At 33.9% G+C, this 22468-nt stretch overlaps 1 protein-coding gene across 4 annotated transcripts in view; it reads left to right on the forward strand.

Annotated features, from left to right (window-relative positions):
• Positions 1-22468, forward strand: part of CCDC171 (coiled-coil domain containing 171) — a 319711-nt gene that overhangs the window by 266974 nt on the left and 30269 nt on the right. For all 4 annotated transcript variants that reach the window (XM_076008755.1, XM_076008757.1, XM_020289349.2 and 1 more), the window contains one exon: positions 5383-5535. In XM_076008755.1, the coding sequence (XP_075864870.1) occupies positions 5383-5535 (153 nt within the window). The remainder of the gene's footprint in view (positions 1-5382; positions 5536-22468) is intronic.

Here is a 22468-nt window from a genome sequence, read left to right on the forward strand (position 1 = left end):
GATCCACGAGCATGGTATGGATTTCCATCTGTTTACATCCTCTGCTATTTCCTTCCTCAGTGTTTCATAGTTCTCCCTGTAGAGGTCTTTTACGTCCTTGGTTAAGTATATTCCTAGGTACTTTAATTTCTTTGTTGCTATTGTGAAGGGAATTGAGTCTTTGATTTGGTTCTCAATTAGATTGTTGTTGGCGTATATGAATGCCTCTGATTTCTGTGTATTGATTTTTTATCCTGAGACTTTACTAAATTCATTGATCAGTTCCAGGAGTTTCTTGGTTGAATCTTTGGGGTTTTCTAGATACAATATCATATCATCAGCAAACAGTGAAAGTTTGATCTCTTCTGCCCCTATTTGGATACCTTTGATTCCATTTTCCTGTCTGATTGCTGTAGCCAAGACTTCCAGCACTATGTTGAACAGAAGTGGAGATAGTGGGCAGCCTTGTCTGGTTCCAGTTCTAAGTGGGAATGATTTCAATCTTTCCCCGTTCAGTATGATGTTGGCTATGGGTCTGTCATATATGGTTTGTATCATTTTTAGGTGTGTCCCTTCTATGCCTATTTTCTTAAGTGTTCGTATCATGAAAGGGTGTTGAATTTTGTCAAAAGCTTTTTCTGCATCTATTGAAAGAATCATGTGGTCTTTGTTTTTGCTTCTGTTTATGTGGTGAATTGCATTTATAGATTTACATATGTTGAACCATCCCTGCATCCCTGGGATGAAGCCCACTTGGTCGTGGTGGATTATTTTTTTGATAAGTGTCTGGATTCGGTTAGCTAAGATTTTCTTGAAAATTTTTGCATCTATATTCATTAGGGATATTGGTCTGTAGTTTTCTTTTTTTGTTGCATCCTTTCCTGGTTTTGGTATCAGAGTAATATTCGCTTCATAAAAGGTGTCAGGGAGGTTTCCGTTCTTCTCGATGTTGTGGAATAGTTTCTGCAAGATAGGTACTAGTTCTTCTCTGTAAGTGTGGTAAAATTCGGGTGTGAAGCCATCTGGACCGGGACTTTTCTTTTTAGGGAGATTTTTAATTGCTGTTTCTATTTCAGCTATTGAGATTGGTCTGTTCAGGGAATCTATTTCTTCCTGGTTGAGCCTAGGGAGGCTATGTGTTTCTAGAAATTTGTCCATTTCCTCCACATTTTCCAGTTTGTGTGCATAAAGATTTTTGTAGTATTCATAAATTGTATCTTGTATCTCTTTGGGATCAGTTGTGATATCTCCTTTTTTATTCCTGATGGAGCTTATTAGAGATTTCTCTTTTCTGCTTTTCGTTAGCTTAGCCAATGGTGTGTCAATTTTGTTTATTTTTTCAAAGAACCAACTTTTTGTTTTATTAATCTCCTGAATAGCTTCCCTGTTTTCAATTTCATTTAGTTCTGATTTGATCTTGTTGATTTCACTTCTTCTGCTGGGTTTGGGGTTGGTCTGTTCTTCTTTTTCCAGCTCTTTGAGTCGTTTCATTAGATTGTCTATTTGTGATCTTCTTGTCTTTTGGTTATAGGCATTTATGGAGATAAACTTTCCTCTCAGAACTGCTTTAGCTGTGTCCCAGAGGAGTTGATAACTTTTCTCTCCATTGTCATTTTCTTCATAGAACTTTTTAATTTCCATCTTGATTTCTTCATTTACGAAGTAATCATTTAGTAGGAGGTTGTTTAATTTCCACTGTACACAGTGTTGTGCTGTTCTGTCATTGTTGCCTAATATAAAACAATGTGATATTTTAATGCAGGAATAGGATGTGTGGTAAAGGGGTAGACTTTAGGAGATCCATCCGGGTGTCGTTAGTTGCCTATTCCTCTTCCTCTTCCACTCAGTTGATTCAGACTAACACGTTTCTTCTACCAACATGGCACCTCTCTTACACATTAAAGAGTTGTATTTTTCCACGACATCCTTTACTACTGCAGTCCTCAACCCCTGGGCCACCACCTGATACTACTCTGTGACCTGTTAGGAACCCTGAGGTGCATCACCACCTGAGCGCCATTCCTCACCTGCCTCTCGTCAGTGGAAAAATTGTCTTCCATGAAACCAGTCACTGATGCAAAAAGGTTGCATAGTTTGAACCACATTTTAGTGCTGGAGGTTAACATTTTTTATTCATCAGAAAATCTGTGGCTTCTTGGAATAACTTTGCCATTTCAGTAATGCTCTTCCATACTTTGCAGTTCTGAAAGAGATTTTCAGAAGAGTATAATATATATTGTACATATTAGTAACATGAAACATTCTTTCTATGTTGATCACTGTACCTTGCTGCTTGAAAAAATATCATATACACTGTTCTACAAAATTGCTTTCATCACTCAAATAAAATACTGCTTTAAAAGATTTTAAATGTTTAAATTTCTAAATCCTAAATAAAAAATAGATTATTATTGTTATATTCTCTTTAGTGTTATAAATAGTAATAAGTGGTTTCTATTAATACTTCACTGAATATTAGAATGTAGTTATTAAAACTAGATCAAGGAAGGAGCCAAAATAATTATGACTTTTATTCTATCCACTATCTAAAATTTTTGGCCTGACTTTTCAAAAGGATTTTATTTTTTAAAAGGAGCTTTGAAGGAATATCATCCATATTATTTATTTCTTTTAGAATATCATGAAGATAAAATTCATGAAATGGGTTTTTCCAATTTTAGGAAATAATTTAACTTTTAAAATTTTGAACTTTGTAATCCTAAAATATTAAAGGCCAATTCTATTGTGATTTATAATGAAATAAGAATCTAGGAGCCTATTACTGATAGAAGGGTACTGTCTTTTTGTTTTCATTTAATAAGCATTTATGCATGTTTTCAGGCTTTTGATACATTTTAGGCTCTTATACAACAAGAACATATATGTAAAAACCACAGTTTGTCTCATTGAGATTTTAGTGGAGAATTTAAAAATAGAACAATAATACTGTAGTGAAATCCATTAGTTTACCATTTTTACAGTGCTTTCTTATATTAGATGCAATATAGTTGAAGAGTTAAGAGAAGAATGGCTTTGCATTAGAAATACTTAGATTTAAATCCTGATCATTGTGTAACCAATTGTTATCCTGGAAAAATTATTTAATTTCTCCAAGCTCCTGTGTTTTACTTTAAAATTCTAGGTTAAAAATAGTATCTGCTCTTTATGATTACTGTGAAGATAAATACAATTAAGCATGTAATGTGCTTACATTGTTCCTGGACTGTAGTAAATACCTAATAAAAGTTATCCATTTTAATTATCTGAGGCTTGCAACAGTTTTGGAAGTAGACAAGACAATGACTCTTCTTCCCATTTTATAGAGGGAGATGAAGGCTCAGAGAGATTACGTGGCATTCCGCAATAGCATAGAGCTAACTAAGTGGCAGAGTGAAGACTAGAAAAAAAACCAGACTTATCATTCCTGGTTCATTTTCTCAATGAAGAAGATAAATGAATTTATAAAAATGGAGAGAGACTTGACATAGGAATAAACAGATCCAATTTAACAGTTTCTGATTTTTACATACATTCGAGACCCAGGGATATATCTTTTTTTAATATTACCTATAAACTTACCTTGGAATGACTCTAAGTAAGGTAGGTGTTCCTGGGCATGAGGTGGTACCATGCTTCTTTAGTGTTGGTTAATACAATTTATGTTTGTATATTCCATTTTTTATGCCTATAGCTCTGCTTCTGCTTTTTGTTCAACTTGAATAAAGTATGGTTAATAGTTTATTCAATAGATTAAGTGTTAATCTTATATTTTCCTAAATATCTTTGGAAATAAGGTATTTTTATAATACTTTTGATATAAGGTATTTTATGTCAATATACGGCTTCAATTTCTAGGTTCTTTTCCGATTTTTAAAAAATATTATTTCAGAATATTATAGGGTATAAACATTTTGGTTACATGAATTACTTTTGTCTTTTCCAATTTTTCATTCATTCATTCAGTCGTTAAAACAGTCATTAATTCAGGCAGTCATTTAAACAAGTACTCACTGTGGGTCACTATCATCCCTGAAGCGACAGAGATCTATAGGCACAGTATCTGGTCTTAAGGAGCTCTTCAGTCTAGTAAAGAAGATAAACATGTAAACTATTAATAATAAATTTCTGCTAAAGCAATAAATGCAATAGTAGAAAAAGGCACAAACAACCCACAGAGAACTAGGGTAGAAGTTAACACTGCCTTTTCTTAGGCTCAAGAACGTTCTTGAAAGAGATGTTATCTGAACTGGGTTTTTGAGGGTAAACAGAAATTTATTAGGCAAAAACGTCTGAATTTTCTTACTCTTACCTACACGTAACTAACTGAACTTCTGTTTCTCAGATATTTTGTACGCTGTTTCTTACTCTTTGTTCACTCAATTATTTTTCACATGTGTTCAGAATTGCTCAAATATCTAGTTTTTCAAAGCTTTCCCTATTGAAACCCTTCAAATTAAATGTAATTTGCAAACTCCCAGACTAACTACCATTGTACTACATTGTGGGTATGGTAGGATCATTTTTTCTTATAAATAATATTATTTTTGAAAGTGTCTTTGAAATATTTGATTTTATTTTGTTTTATTTTGAAAGACTTTAAAAAAAGGCATAATATCCTGGATTTAAAATTCATTATAAATTGTTTGAGAATAAAGTCTATAAAATATAATTAAACTGTGCTGTAATTTCCAAAATATTATAATATTTAGGGTAGATAAGTTATTCATTAGATTGAGTGTTAAGATTATATTTTCCCAAGCATCTTCATCTTTTGATATAAAGCATTTTATGCTAGTAAGTCTTCAACTTATGAGTTTTTATCTTGCTTATATTATTTATTTTATTATATATAGTGTAATGTGAGGGCATTCCTGTGGTATATAAATGAACAAAATTATGATTGTCTTATAAAATAGAAATCACATTATTTACTCTTAAAAAATCACAAGATTATTTTAACTCCTTTTGTTTCAAAACATTTGATTTTTAGGTGGATTGAAAATTTTACTAACTCAGCTCATTTTGAAGTATCTTCTTTGTATATCCATCTGTTCTGTATCTCTTAAGATTGAAATTGAGGTCAATACAACTTGAATTTAACTTTACTACAGAAAATAAGTGTGCCATCTTTAAAAACTGCATTCTAAATTTTAAGCACAATAGATCAAAGTACATCTTATTTAAATAAATATTCTAGAATGTAGTCTCAATTATTTCCTTCCAAACTTTCTTAAAATAGTCACTGTTCTCAATATAAAATGTGAAGTTTAGCTTTATTATTTTAAAGAAAGATGAAAAGTTGTTTATTTTAAAATTTTAATGATTTAGCTCTCAAATTATGGAAATTCTCCTTTGGGGACAGCTTTATTTGAATTGTATGTGACATTATTTTTATTTCTTAAGGCTATGATTAAAAGTTTCCTGGATGTCTACCAGCTTGCAAGCACTAGAATCACTACATTAGAGAAAGAAATGACATCTCATCGAAGTCATATTGCAACCTTGAAATCAGAACTTCACACAGCTTGTTTACGTGAAAATGAAAGTTTACAATCAGTAAGTCCTTGTCTAACAATATTTTTTCTCTTCTTTAGCTCTTGGGTTATGTTTACATTTATATTTTTAGTGCTCATAAGATCAGTTGCCTATATATATATATATATATATATACATATATAATATAATTTAGGGTAAATGATCAATCAAGTGACATAAAATTATTAGAGTGGAGAAAAATTTGAAGGAAAGAAAGCAATTAATTTTTCCATTGTATCATGTATAAAGATATGCATATTGTTATCAATGCTAAAACACTGCATCAAGATTCCTTTGTGTTTGGCAGTGTAGCTGACAGTTGGATTTGGCAGTATGCATAGTTAAAGCTTGCAACTGTCTGAAGATTCAGTGTGTCCCATTAAGGCAGAATATTATTAATTATGCGTATAACCAAAATGGTAATTAGAACATGTGATTATTCTCTGTAGAAAACTAGACTTATCCATAATACATGCCTAGCTAAAGATGCATGTTGTGATTCATCTATATGATTAAAATTCAGTTTCAGCAGTTATTTTATGTTTTAAAATTTTAGCCCATGATGAAATTTAGACTCACTTAAGACAAAAATTTTTTTTCTACATTTGAAGTTTGTGTTTGGGGAGTTTTAAAAAATGAATATACTTGTGACATAAAGGAATAAATAAATAACTATTTATTCCTTTATGTGCCAGCAATGAAATTCAGAGGGTTACCAATAATTGGAATGTCTTCTTTCTTTTTTTGGTGTGATTATAATGGATCAGGGTGACTAGTAAGGAAAAACAGTATCATTTTGCCATTCAGCTGTTGACCCATTTTAAATGATAGATTCAATAGAAAAGGAGTTGTTACATTAAAGCAAATAGATGCATGGCTGTGGTTGGGTTCTTCACTTTCAGGTCTTAGCTCAGCATTTCAATGAAGCCTTTGTAACCAGGGTATTCAAAATTATAAGCACCTACCCACAACCCCTCTCAAAAACTGTCTCTGTCTCTCTGTTGCTCTTTTGCCTTATGTTGCCTATCTACCTTCTACCTTCTTTGTTTTATTTTTTTCACTATAGCACTTATCTTCAACTGATATGTATATTTTATATATTTGCTTATTGTTTGTTTGTTCCCTACCCTCAGTAGAATACAAGTTTCATGACAAGCAATTTTGAGTGTTTCACTGCTGTGAAGAGTGCTCCAGTGATGAGAGCAGTCTGGCTTACAATAGGTGCTCAACAAATATTTACTGAATGAAAAGTGCTAGTAATTTATCTAATAAATGTAAAACACCAGTTATTTGAGACCTGAGTTGGGAGTTCAGTTTTCAAAATAAATGAGTTTGTTGATACATACCTCCCTCCTTCCCTTCCTTCCTCCCTCCCTTCTCCCTCCCCCCTCCCTCCCTTCCATCCTTTTTAGACAGGGTCTCACTCTGTCTCTGTCTCACTCTGTCAGCTGGAGTGTAGTGGCATCAACATAGCTCACTGCAACTTCAAACTCTTGGGCTCCAGGGATCCTCCTCCTGCCTCAGCCTCCCAAGCAGCTGGGACTACAGGTGCACACTACCATGCCTGGCTAGTTTTTCTATTTTTTTTTTTTTGTAGAGACAGGGTCTTCCTGATGCTCAAGCTGGTCTTGCACTAGCCTGACTCCTTAAAAAGATATTAGTAAATTTGGCCCTCACGAAAATAAATTAAAATGAAAAGGAAACTTTTTAAAATTTTGAGTATTTGGAATTTATTCTATGCTGTTTAGGTTGTGTCAGCTTTGTTGGGTTGCACTATTGTTTATTACTTATTACAGTCATTCATTTTAAGAAAGGTTAAACTTGATAAAGTGAGATTATTTTTCTATGGGTTCAACAACTTTTTCACAAATTATTATGCTAGTGATATCGTAGTGAAAGTATGTTCAATATACTACACTATCATAACAAAACTCTACTTATCAACCTTTTTTCCCTTCTGAGCATGCCTATAGGATATGCTCAGCATCTCATTTGTAAGAGGTATCATACCCTGGCAGTGATTCTTAAGAGGGAATATGTATAATGTAAAAAATTCCTCCAGGAGATTCTGATGTATCCCTTTAGGAGAATGTTGTCCAATTCCATGTCTATACAGGATGCATGCTCTCATCTTTTCCCTTAGTTGGGAAGCACTATTTTAAAAACAATAAATTTGCATAATAATTTTTATTTTTCAATACATTTGTATATGCATTTTTTCTTTTTAATTTCAAGGGAATTCAAATGTTTTTGTTACACAGACAGCTTTTGTAATGCTTGAGTCAGGGCTAGAAGTGTGTCCATCACCTGAATAGTATTCATTTTACACATAATATAGGTTTTTGTCCGTTTTCTTCTCCTCGCTCTCCCCCGCTTGATTTCAAATGACTTTTACTTCCCTCAGTTTACATGTGTGCCACTCAGTTAGTTCCAGTTTAATAGTGAGTACTTGAGGTATTTTTTTTACCATTCTTGAGATACTTCAGTTAGGATAATGGTCTCCAGTTCCATCTAAGTTGCTGCAAAATTCATCCTTCATCATGGCTGAGTACTATTCCATAGTATACGTATACCACATTTTGTTAATCCACTCATGAGTTTATGGCCACTTGGGTCAATTCCACATCTTTGCAATTGTGAATTGTGCTGTAATAAATATCCAAGTGTAAGTTTCTCTTTGATAAAATGACTTATTTTCCTTTGAGTAGAAACCCAATAGTAGGATTGCTGGATCAAATGGTAGGTCTATTTTAAGTTCTTTAAGAAATCTCCATACTGTGTTCCATCGAGATTTTACTACTTTGCAGTCCCACCAATAGTATATTAGAGTTCCTTTCCATCTGCATTCACACCATCATCTATTTTTGGATTTTTTAATAAAAGCCATTCTAACAGAGGTAAGATGGTATCTTGTGGTTTTAATTTGCATTTCCCTGATGATTAGTGATGTTGAGCATTTTTCATGTGTTTCTTGGCCATTTATCTATCTTGTTTTGAAAAGCTTCTGTTCATATCTTTTGCCCACTTTTTAATGAGGTTGTTTTTTTTTTTTATCTTGCTGATTTGTTTGAGTTCTTTGTAGATTCTGGATATTAGCCCTTTATCAAATGTATAGTTTACAAATATTTTCTCCCATTCTGTAGGTTGTTTGTTGATTATTTCCTTAGCTGTGCAGAAGATTTTTAAGTTAGTCAAGTTCTATTCATTTATTTTTGTTGTTGGTGTAATTACCTTTGAGGTTTTAGTCATAAATTCTTTGCCTAGGTGAACATCCAGAAGAGTTTTTCCTACATTTTCTAATCAGGAAAGGGGAGGTCAAACTATTGCTCTTTGTTGATGATATGATCTTGTATCTAGAAAACCCCAAGGATTCCACCAAGAGACTCCTGGAATTGATAAATAAATTCAGCAAAGTCTCAGATTACAAAATCAGTGTACACAAATCAGTAGCATTTCTATACAGCATTAACAGTCAAGATGATTATCCAGTCAGATACTCAATACCATTCACAATAGCTGCAAAGAAAATAAAATACTCAGGAATATACTTAACCAAGGAGGTGAAATATCTCTACAAAGAGAACTACAAAACACTGAGGAAAGAAATCACCAATGACAAACAATCTCCACAAACAAATGGAGAAACATATCATGCTCATGGATTGGTAGAATCTACATTGTTAAAATGTCCATACTACCCAAAGTGATTTACAGATTCAACATATTCTCCATCAAAATACTGATGTCATATTTCACAGATCTGGAAAAAATAATTCTATGCTTCATTTGGAATCATAGAAGAGCCTGAATATCCAAAGCTATCTTAAACAAAAAGAACAAATCTGGAGGCATCACATTACCAGTCTTCAAAGTATACCACAAGCCTATAGCAACCAAAACAGTATGGTATTACCACAAAAACAGAGACATAGACCAATCTAATAGAATAGAGAACCCAGACATAAAACCATATAAATACAGCCAACTGACCTTTGACAAAGCAGACAACAACATACACTGGGGAAAAGAAGTCTTATTCAATAAGTAGTGCTGGGACAATTGTATAGCCACATGCAGAATAATGAAACAGGACCCCCATCTTTCACCACTTACAAAAATTAATTCAAGATGGATAAAAGACTTAAACTGTATGTACATTTTCTGGCTTGAACTTCTTAAGAACTCTCCAAATGAGGTAGAGGAGCACACCTTAGTCTTTGAATTAGTATTTCATGAATGAGAGGCAATACTGTTTGGTGGATAAGAGCATAGGCTTTGAAATTATATCCATTAGGAATACTATCAAGTGTAAATAATAGAAACTTGTCTAACATATTGATTTCATTTCCTTTGGATATATACTTCATAGTGGGATTGCTGGATCATATAGTAGTTCCATTTTTAATTTTTTGAGGAACCTGCATACTGTTTTTCATAATGACTGTACTAATTTACATTCCCACCAACAGTGTGTAAGGGTTCCTTTTTTCCCACATCCTCACCAACACTTATCTTTTAAGTCTTTTTGATAATAGCCATTCTAACAGGAGTGAAGTGATATCTCATTTTGGTTTTGATTTTCATTTCCTTGATGCTTAATGGTTTTGAGCATTTTTTCATATACTTTTTGGCCATTTGTATATCTTTTATTGTGAAATATCTATTCAGGTTTTTGCCTATTTTGTTAATCCTCTTCTATGAGAACCATCAGTATATTCTAATGACTGAGCTCTCTTTTCTTTCTGCAGCCTATTTTCCCCTCCTTTCATTGACACATTTTTAAAAGTAATCTATACTTCCTACTTCTATGTGCTCTTCTTTCATTTGCTCCTAAACTTTAGTTGACATCTCACTTTTGAGTCTATTATTCTGCTGAAAGTATTTTCTTAAAGGTCACCAGTAATTACTAACCAATATAACACACTGAAAAGAAAGAACTTACATGTATGAGAGTATTTTAAGCAAAGACTAGGGTATGAGTGAAGCCTTTTCAGAGTTAGTGTTGTGAGCTATTATCTAAAGACTTGTGAGTTGTCCAGAGGTAGAAAAGAATAGTGATCCCAATCAGGATAAGGAGAGTGGCAACATTTACAAAGACTCTGTTATAGAAAGAAGAAACTGAGAAAGACCAATGTGGATGGTGGAAGAAATAAAGGCAAGAGAAGTCTGATATAAGAATGGTCTAGAGTAGTGGTCCCCAACCTTTTTGGCACCAGGGACTGGTTTCATGGAAGATAAGTTTTCCATGGACCGGGGGAGGGTGATGGTTTCAGGATGATTCAAACACGTTACATTTATTGTGTACTTTATTTCTATTATTACATTGTTGCTTGTCACTCACTGGTAGGGTTTTGATATGAGTCTGCAAGCAATTGATTTATTATGGTCTCCGTGCAGTCAAACCTCTCTGCTAATGATAATCTGTATTTGCAGCTGCTCCCCAGCACTAGCGTCACCGCCTCAGCTCCACCTCAGATCACCAAGCATTAGATTTCCATAAGGAGCATGCAGCCTATACCCCTTGCATGCATAGTTTGCAGTGGGTTTTGGGCTCCTGTGAGAATCTAATGCTGCTGCTGATCTGACAGGAGGCAGAGCTCAAGTAGAGATGCTAGTGATGGGGAGTGGCTGTAAATACAGATGAAGCTTTGCTTGCTCACCAGCCACTCACCTCCTGCTATGTGGCCCTGATTCCTAACAGCGGGCCCCTGGGACTGCAGATCTAGAGTGAAGAGCAGAAGTCAGACTTTGTTGTCTTTGTCCAAAGAGCCAGGGAAAAGTCATTGAAAAATTTTTAAAAAAGAGCGATGTGCTCAGATTTTCATTTTTGAAAAGATCACTTTGGCTGATGAACTAGATAAATGTGAAGGACAAGATAAAATGGTATGTCAGAGACATTTCCTAGGGTTTTGCTTTTGGAAATGGATCAATGATTTCATTTACTGAGAAAGAAAACAATGGAACATGATATTGTAAATTTTGTTTTGAGTGTGTTGAGCTTGAGGTACCTTTAATCTAATATTTGAGTATATTAATAGGTACAAACATAGATATCTTGGGCATTAGGGACATACAGACAGTACTTTGACCTGACACATCTGAAAAGCACTGAATGTATTTAATTTCCTTTTCCTTGGAACTCACACACCTCTGTGTCACTTATTGCAAAGACCATTTTCTACCTGTATTTAACCATGTGGAAATGATTATTAGGTGGGCATTATTTGAGGTATAGGGACAAAGGTGAATACGACGATGTTTGTGAGTTCCTCTTCTAGCGGGGAAAACAGAGACATACGCAAATCACAGAAATAGGCATACGTAAAGTCTGGGAGCACAGATGAGAGCAGTTCATTTTTATCTAACACTGTCAGAAAAAGGTACTGATAAGATAAAATGTAGGATTCTCTGAAGTATGTGTAGCAATGTGACACCTTGTTAAAGGGGACGGGCAATCAAAATATATGTTTTATTTTGCTTTGAAGGATGGGGCTTGTAGATAGGATGGGTGTTTAGTGAGTGAAATGATATAATGACTTTTGTGTACTAGGAAATGTATTGTTATTTTAGTTCCATTTCTCTTCTCAATTAAAGCCACCCAGTTCACCCAAAAAGCCTGTACCCAGTTATGCCTAAGACTGCTTGTAATAGTCACTCCATACCTCACTTTCATAAGTTTCCAATCCATTCTCATATGTCCGATTCCAGCTTTTACTTTATAATCTGATTTGATTCTGCTTCTGACCATTTTGTTTTTGATGTTCTTGTTTCATCTCTTTGGTATTTGTTATTCTGGCCACTCTCTAGCTATCTCCTCCAATGCCCACCCCACCTGCCATCACCTCCTTCTCAAGGCCCCTTATAGAAAGCTTTAGAATCAGGCAAGCAAGCACTCTAAGCATCAATTCAGGTATTTGTAATATGTAGATTAAAATGCCTACATTGTAGGGTGTTGTAAGGATGAAACAAAGACAAGGTATCTGGCATATTAGTAGGTGCTCAATAAATATTACTTCTTTTACCTACACATAAAAAGATTTTCTGATAATTACATGTATTTCCCACAGCTAAACTGTACATATAGTGTTTTTTTGTTTGTTTGTTTGTTTGTTTTTTTGAGATAGAGTCTCACTCAGTTGCCTGGGCTAGCATCAGCCTAGCTCACAGCAACCTCAAACTCCTGGGCTCAAGCAATCCTACAGCCTCAGCCTCCCAGGTAGCTGGGACTACAGGCATGTGCCACCATGCCAGGCTAATTTTTTCTATATATATTTTTAGTTGTCCAGCTAATTTATTTCTACTTTTTTTAGTAGAGACAAATCCTCACTCTTGCTCAGGCTGGTCTTGAACTCCTGAGCTCAAATGATCCGCCTGGCTTGGTCTCCCAGAGTGCTAGGATTATAGGCATGAGCCACCATGCCCGGCCCAGCTTTTAACAAATTATAACTATGAAGAGATTTTTTTATTTATAGGCAAAGAAACAAAACAACCCTTATATCAGTGCTTTTAGCACATAATAAGTACTATATTAATGTTAGTTGCTATCATTTATTTAATGACTCAAGGACAGCTAATTTATATTCCTTACTATCTCATTATTGTCCAATCCAGTCATTTCACTAGATACCCTTCAAGAAAAAAAGAATGTAAATCAGCTGTTAGCCATGGCTTAATTTGTTGAGGGGGGCTGTACAGTGTAGTTTAGTGGTATAAAGTACAGATTCTGGTGTCTAGCTTGCTGGTTTTTAATTAGCACCCAATCAGATTATGACCCAAGGCCTTTGATTCCATGCCTGGTGCTTTCCTATGAGACTGCAGTGTGGAATAAGACAAATCTTTACCATCACAGTTCTTTCAGTATAGTGGAGAATATAACCATTATACAGATAATTAAAAGTGTGCTATTAAAGTGCAAGCACAGAGTATACCTAACTAGAGGATTTAACTTGGGCTTGGGGTGAGGAAAGGCCCACTTGAGTAATTACAATCTTAAAAATAATTACAATCTTGAAAGAGTGAAGATTAAGTAGGAGTTGACAAGGGAAAGCATGGCGTCTTCAAGGATTTGAAAGATATCTAGCATGGCTGGAGCAAAGTGAATTAGATGGAGAATTATGAGAGATGACATTGGAGTAGCAGGTGGCTTATAAGCCGTGATAAGTTTCGCCTTCTGAGAAACTCTCTGAGATGTCTCTGACAACTGTATTATAAAACTTCTATTCCCTTTGCTTTATGTATTCTCCTTACTCCAAATTTTGTTTTTTCTATTTATTCTCAAGATATACCCACATTTTATGGTGTAATAGCACTCATTGATGTTGAATATTATAAAATGTTCTTTCTGTGTCTGTTGAAATGATCATATGGGTTTTGTATTTCCTTCTGTTAATGTGTATCACATTTATTGATTTTTATATGTTAAATCATCCTTGCTTCCCTGGGATGAATCCTAGTTGATCATAGTGAATGTTCTTTTTACTATGCTATTGGATTCAGTTTGCTAGTATTTAGTTGGGAATGTTTGCATCTATGTTCATCAAGGATATTGACCTATAGTTTTGTGTGTATATGTGTGTCCTTGCATGGTTTTAGAATCAGGATAATGCTGGCCTCGTAAAATGAATTTGGGAGTATCGTCACCTCTTCAATTTTCTGGAATAGTTAGAGGAGAATTAGTATTAGTTCTTCTTTAAATTTTAGGTTGAATTCAGCAGTGAAGCCATCAGGTCCTAGACTTTTCTTTGATGGAAGACTTTTTATTACTGATTCAATTTCTTCACTTGTTATTGGTCTGTTCAGATTTTCTGTTTATTTATAATTTAATCTTAGTAGATTATATATGTCCAGGCATTATCTATTTCTTCTGTATTATCAAACTTGTTGGCATATAGTTGTTCATAATATCTCTTATGATTTTTTGTATTTCTGTGGTATCAATTGTAATGTCTCCTTTTTCATCTCTGATCTTATTTATTTTTTCTCTCTTTTATTAGTGTCAGTAAAAGCTTGTCAATTTTGTTTATATTTTAAAGAAAAGACTCTTCAGTTTTTTTACCTTTTAAAATGTTTTTCTTAGTCTCTATTTTGTTTATTCCTATACTCAGCTTTATTATTTCCTTCCTTCTACCTATATTTGGTTTAGTTTGTTCTTGTTTTTCTAGTTCCTTGAGGTACACTGTTAGGTTGTTCATTAGAAATCCTTCTCTTTTGATAAATTTCCCTTTTAGAGCTGATTTGCTAATACCTATAGGTTTTGGTATGATGTTTTTCCATTCTTGTTTGTCTCAAGGAAATTTTAAATTTCCCTTTTAATTTCCTTGAACCCTTGTCTCACACTATATGCAAAAATTAACTCTAAATATATCAAAGACCTACATATAAGAACTATTAGTAAAACTATAAAACTCTTAATAAAAAACAGGGATATATCTTTGTGAACTTGGATTTGGCAATGAATTCTTAGCTATGGCACTAAAAGGATAAATGACAAAAGAAAAAAATAAATAAATTAGACTTCTTCAAAATTGAAAGCTCTTATGCATGAAAAGACTATCAAGGCAGTGAAAAGACAACCAACAGGATGGGAGAAAATACTTATAACCATATGTCTGATTAAGGTCTAATATCCAGAATATATTATACAAAGAACTCTTAGAGCTCAACAACAGAAAGTCAGTCTAATTTTAAAAAAATGTGCAAAGGACTTAGATAGTTTTCTTAAAAGAAGATATACCAATGGCCAAGAAACACATGTAAAGATGTTCAACATCATTAGTCATTAGGGAACTATATCAAAAATGAGATACCACTTTATATCCACTAGGATGACCATAATAAAAAGAAAAGGAAAATAAGAAGTGTTGCAAGGATGTAGAGAAGTTGGAACCTTCATATATTGTAGGTGGGTGTGTGAAATGGTACAGCCACTGTGGTGATTCCTCAATGAATTAAACTTAGAGTTATCATATGACTGGGCAATTTCACTCCTAGGTGTTAAAAATATGTCTTTGAGTTCATGAGTGGTATGAGATAGGCAGCTAGATTATTGCTTATACAGGATGGCAATGTGTTGTACTGGAAAGTAGCATGACAGAGAGTCTGAGGAAACTTGGGTTCTAGAGCAAACTTTGCCATTGACTTACCTAAAAGCTTTGGTGAGTTTGGTGGGCTCTAGAGCAAACTTTGCTATTGACTCACGTAAAAGCTTTGGTGGAAACTTGGGTTCTGGAGCAAACTTTGCTATTGACTCACCTAAAATAAATCACACTATTTCCCTGGGTAATACTTTTCCTGCCTGTAAAATGAAAAGTTTCTATTAGATGAAATCTAAATTGCCTCTCAGCTTTAAAATTCTTCAATTGAAGTTACAGATAACAATTTTGAATACTAGATTCTATGTTTTGTCTTGTTCCTACTTCAATTTACAACAATAGAATGAGTGTGTGTTTCAAAATTTATAATATAATGTAATCCATTTACAAATGTATACCAGTTATTAAATCTCACAGTATGACTTGTAACTAGGTAGTCAAAAAGTCCCCAAAGTAATCTGAAAATGTATTAGTGTATTTATAAGGAGTATTTCCTTTTTTATGCAAAGTTTTTTTGATATTTAATATGTTAGGAATGTGAACTTTTAACTCGTCAAACTATTGTAACATATTTGAAAATTATAGTAATTTGATTAAAATGTTGCCTATAAGGCAAAAGGTTTAGTTAATAGAATCCATATGTAATTAAAATGCAGAACTAAACGTAATCAGACTCCAGTGACTAGTGCCTTCATATTGATAGTTTTACAATGGCCTCTGGGGTTGAAAGTTTAAATGTTACAGAATGTAATAACACTGCAAAAACAACTTAAACTGGCAATTTAGCTATTTTAAAATCAACATAGTTACTTGATAAGATGTGACTATCACATCCTGGATTCTCATCATTTTATGAATATTTACTGTTGGCAGGTGGTAGAAGCACGTGATTGGTGTGCTGGTGGAGGACCATGCTCTGCAGCACTGTTATATAAACAGACTAAGATGAAGGTCCCTGCTATGAGCCAAGCCATGGCCTTTTTTTCCCCTCTTTTCATAACAGAGTTGCTTAATTTGGGTGAATTCATTTGAATCATATGAAAGTTATAGACACAACACTATGCACCAAGCCACAAAAGAAGTTAAAAAATTTTTGCTGAACTTAAAAAAAAAATTATTTTCTCTGGACAGTTTTAAGAGTTGACATCCTGTGTTAGAGTTCTTTAATCATCACCAGCACAATTTACAATCAGAACACACAGAGAGCCAGTTCAGACCAGCTCATCTGTTGATCTTGGCAGAGACCCTTCATCTCACTGTGTGCAGCTGCCACTTGAGAGTTGGGGCGACTCAGCAGAGAGCCAGAGGAGGGTGGGATGCAAGGCTGGTCAAGGCATGAACACATGGGCCTGCTTCATTTCAACTGTTGTATGTTGCTTAAAAAAATAGTCTTTTTAATTTTACGGTACCCCACCCCCCCCTTTTAACCTGAAATTAAACGAGGACCTCTCATGAGCCACTGCGCTCCAGGCATAAGAAATTGTAATGTCTGGCTTCCAGAAATTGTCCCGTCAAAATGTGCTTCTGATTAGGTGGCTTAATTACAGCTGTGAAAACAATGTTGATTTAGGCCTCAAGATTCCAGGGCATGTCAGCCGTTATTAGCTAACCTTGGAATGAATCCACCATTTTAAAACTCTGTACCACTAAAGTCACCCTGTTTGACAACTTTTTATTTAGGTGGAAAGGTTGCCAGAAGCAACACATTTTATGCAAAATATTGTTCAATGCACAATTTCAACTGCAGCACCATTAGTGGTCATTAAAGAGATAGTTAACTTTGCACTTTATCAAGAACAAGGAAGTGCTGTTTGTAAAAACAGTAAGTTTTGAATAGTATTTTTAAAGGGTTGACTGACATAAGAATTAATTTTAATTCCTTTAATTCAGTTTATTTCAAATCCAGCATGTTGGTTTAACCACCCAATTTTATTACACCTAAATTTTCCTGACAGTTTCATTTGCCGTTAGGAAATAAAATTGCAGTTTTTTTCAACATGGGAAATAATGGCTTGTTTTAAAAATGTTGTGTTTGAAACTTACCTTGCCTTGAGCTGGTTCAGATACAACTTCGGTTTACTTTTGGAAGGAAATGAACTTCATTAGATAGTTTTTAATATTTTAATATAAGTATGTTTTCTTCATAGTGAGAAAGCTTATTAGACTTATGTATTTATACATTATAGGGAAGTAAAAGTTGTAATAATTAGACAGTTAAAATGCTTACAATTCTCACTGGTATAAACATTATAACTACATATTTTAAATAATTCCAATTCAATTGTATTTTAGATGTCTAAAATTCTGTTTATATATTATAAATGATTCTGTTTGTTAATAATTTTTGAAGTGGACATTAAAATGAAAGCAATGCCAAAAAATTATGATGGAAAGAAAGTTGAACAACAAACATAAAGAGTCGTAATTCTCATTATAATTTTGGAAGAAACTTTTGCTTAAAAATGCACAATTTATGCCAAACCGAATACCCAAGAGAGAGCTAAATGATTTCTTTAAAATGAAATCTCCCACACCCAAGACATTAAATATAGTGATGTGGGTGGTCAAGGCACATCTTTTTCTACTGGTCAAATTCATTGAATAATTAACTGACTTTTAACCATGTATGGTTCAAGAAAAAATATTTGTCCAAATTGAATGAAGACTTAATACACAGATAATTATGAGGAATCAATGAGTGAACAGATGGGTTGATGATACAGTATGTATGCCTTGAAAGAGAAAGATGGGCAATTGACTCAAAATAAAGAAGAAAATAGTAATACTATAATCTAAATAATATCAGTAACATCTTCTAATTGCCAGTTATGTCAGTAACATCTATTGCCAATAATATCAGTAACATCTTCTAATATAATAGAAGCACTTTAGATATCTTTATTCTATTATTTAATTTAATCTTCATATAAATCTTATGAGAGAAATATTATTTCCTCAAGTTGCAGATGAGGCAGCTCAGTCCCAGATTGGATATGTAATTTGCCCAAGGTCATGCTGTTTGGGGTCTAGATTGGAGCCCCTGTCTATGTGTCCAAAATCCATGCCTTAAACTAAACATAGAAATAGATTTTTTTTAAATGGATTCCAGGTGAAATAGTGGGGTAACATTAAGAATGACCAAATTCCAAAGAAGACAAAATAATGGCCTGCAAACATATAAAAAAATGCTCAACATCTCTAATTATTAGAGAAATGCAAATCAAAACCACAATGAGATACCACCTAACCCCAGTAAGAATGGCCTATATCAAGAAACCCCAAAACAACAAATGCTGGCGAAGATGTGGAGAGACAGGAACACTCCTACACTGCTGATGGGACTGAAAATTAGTGCAACCTTTGTGGAAAAGAATTTGGAGTTACCTCAAACAGCTAGAAATAGAAATACCATTCGATCCTGCAATAGCATTGTTGGGCATCTACCCAAAAGAGCATAAGACATTCTATTCTAAAGACATCTGCACCCGAATGTTTATAGTAGCACAATTCACTATTGCATGGTCATGGAAACAACCCAAGTGCCCATCAATTCATGAGTGGATAATTAAAATGTGGTATATGCTCACAATGGAATATTACTCAATCCTAAGAAATGCCTGTGAGCTAGCACTGTTTATGCTATCCTGGATTAAGCTTAAGCCCATTATCCAAGTGAGGTGACACAAGATCCGGAAAATGGGCCCCACATCTACTCGCCATCAAATTGGTACTGACTGATTAAAACTATGGTTTTCAAATGGTGGCAGTGCTCACCAGGCATTTGGGGGGGGACCCAATCTTAGGGATGTGGCGAGCATTTTGGAGGGGAAGGGCATAACTCTAACCCTTCTTAGGGAGAGGCAAAGATATACGATGTAACCAAAATGTCAAAAAAAAAAAAAAAAAAGCAAACCAAAAAGGAAAAAAAAAACTTTTTATCGGGTGGTGGACAGGCGGGAGGGGGGAGGAGGAAAGGGATGTATGCTTACATAACGTGTGTAGTGCACACCACTGGGGGATTGGACACATCAGGGGGAAGGAGAGGGAGGGCAGGGGCAATATTTGTAACCCTAACAATATTTGTACCTCCATAATATGATGAAATAAAAGGAAAAAAAAAGAATGACCAAATTTATATTGAGTATGCCTTTGCACAATTAATAGAGAACATCATTTAAGCTTAAATAAAAGTTTTACAGTTTTCTATGTAAAAAAAACCTAATTTTTTTCTTTCAGTAAAAAGTGACTATGTATAAAGACTGACAAATTCACTAGGTCTGTGGTTAAGGCCTTTTACCTAGAACAAAAGAACATTTCTCTTTCCTTTTGAAGTTACTTTATGCACAGAGAATTGAAAGTGTACATCCTTCCATTTTAGACCGGTTTGAAGTTTGGATATATTTCGTTTGTTCTTAAGATTCTGTTAGCTGGGAAGAAATAGCTGTCTTTGTTTCCCAGCACTTTGGCTTAGGGCATGCTTTGATAGAATCTGAATTCAGCTTATTCTTTTGGATATTCTTTTGTTCTCAATGTTTGCTTGACACCAATTGGGAAGATACCCTTCTAGAATGTAAGAGGCCAACTAAGGTTACAGGACTTTATTTTTCAGTCTCAACCATTTCATTTCTGAGTTCTAACTGAAAATATGAATTTGGTTGAAAAAATATGCCATATAGATTTTATGTATTATAGAAAATATTTAATTTTTCCATGATAAAATGATTGCTTTGATATATCATTTTTTAAATCCCTCCTGGTGGCTTATGACTTAATTTTTAAAGCTATTTCCTTAAATAACATATTGGATATTATAGATTCTTATGATTATAATTATGTAGACCGTAACTGATTTTGCCTCTTCCTGATAACACAACCATTTTTTTTGAGAAAAGAAAATGGCCTAAGGAGTTTTGAAGAATATATCCATACCTATTTATATTTATTTACTATATCTATCTAGATAGTATATATACATCTGTATAAATATAGATATCTTTATTGTTTTGTGGTATAATTTAGCTATAGAGTGATCCTTTTTAATATCTTGGTTTATGTACTTATATTTTCTGATTCATATTTATTTGTATATAAAATGGTCTAATTCTTTTATAAAATTTTTCTTTTATTTCAGTAGATTTAGGAGATACAAGTGGTTTTTTGTTACATGGATGAATTGTATAATGCTGAAATCAGGCCTATTAGTAAATGCATCAAATCATTCAGTTCTTTAAAATATGGTCAGTATTTTTCCTAAGTGGGTTAAAAAAAACCCTAGAATATTAAAGCAATTCAACTTTTATCACCACATAGTTTGTTCTTTTAATGACACTGCTAATAAAGGGCATCAAGTGTATAGTAATGCTTCTTAGCAATGCTTCAAAAGAGTTTAAATGGTCACCATTTCAATACTAAAATGCATGAAAAAGTACAGGAGAGTTATTTATTAGGAACAGCCAGTTAGTAAATCTCATAGCCTTATTTATCCCTGTCTCATATGGTTACCTTAGGCTGGGAGTGGGGAAAGCCTAGAGAAGAGATTTTTACTCCCCACCCCTTTTCCAATTAAATTTCTGAATTAGATCTCATGTAACAAAAGCATTCTACTATTAAAAAATTTGGAAACCCTTTTTATATGAAGAAGATAACCAGGAATAATGATTTGTTAGATAAGTAGTTATTTAAATATGTCATAAAAATCAAATACAAACACAAGGGGAAAAAAAAAGAAATGAAAAATGAAGAATAATTTCATGATAACTTCTGTACTTTGTAAAATCAGTTTTACTTGTTTCATGGCCACTTGAAAGCCTAAAAACTTTAGACTTGCTTTTGTTTCTTCCAACAAATACTTTTGCCTTTCTCTACGCATATACTTTTTTTGGTACCTCTTGGTATAAGATCTTGATTAGTTATGCTATACAACTTTATATCATTTGTTTGGGGAAGAATAGAGATACTCATAATTTTGGTTAAAGTATAAAGTTGTCTTTGAAGAAATAAAATTATATGTTAGTATATGTTTTGCATTCTAGATATTATATTTATCTTTTATAGACTTAATGCATAAAGACTTTTCATAGTAATATACTAAAGCATGTTTTTCCTACTCACAGTACTTGATCTACCTGTAGATCTCATGATCTTATCTAAGTAAGCTATAAGTCAGTTAAGGTCATTTCTCTTTTTCAGTGATTGAAGGGAATTTACAAGGGAAAGGAAGTACAATGGTAACCAACTTGACTTCTTGCCTTCCCCCATGAGGAGGAATATTCACAGTAATTCCTCACTGGGAATAATGTTGTGTCCCTTTGCATAAAGCCAACCTTGCAGACCAAATTTGGGAATGAAGAAGGATGCCAGTCTATCAAACATGTCATTAGGTTTTCCTCTCCATCTCCCTCACCACAACTTGTACATATTCACTGCTACTGTAGCTTTATGTACTCAACATTTCTGCCTTTTATTTTTGAGGTAGAGAAGTTGAAGGGATATGCTCCTAATTTTGTGCAGTGGAAAATACACTGGACTGGAGAGTCAAGAGTTAAGAACTTAATCCTGGTACTGCCAACATTAGCTCTATGACTATGGGCAATTAAGCTCTCTGGGAGTTTCCACAATTATAAAAGGAGGATATCAGATGATCACTAAGGTGCCTTCTAGCACTAAAAAATGCTTTCTTGTTCACTTTATTATTATATTTGTCACAACTTTCCATTATACTTGGTAACCCTCAGAAGTGTAGGTACAAATTAAAGGTTGTCCTCTCAGGGCTTTGTGCCACTTCAGTGTTACCTCACTCAGCTAGCATGCTGTTCCAGAGAATTCAGGTCATTAACCATGGTAACAGCATATGTTTCCATTTC

This window comes from Microcebus murinus, chromosome 12 (genome assembly GCF_040939455.1).
Source record: "Microcebus murinus isolate Inina chromosome 12, M.murinus_Inina_mat1.0, whole genome shotgun sequence".
Lineage (NCBI taxonomy): Eukaryota > Metazoa > Chordata > Mammalia > Primates > Cheirogaleidae > Microcebus > Microcebus murinus.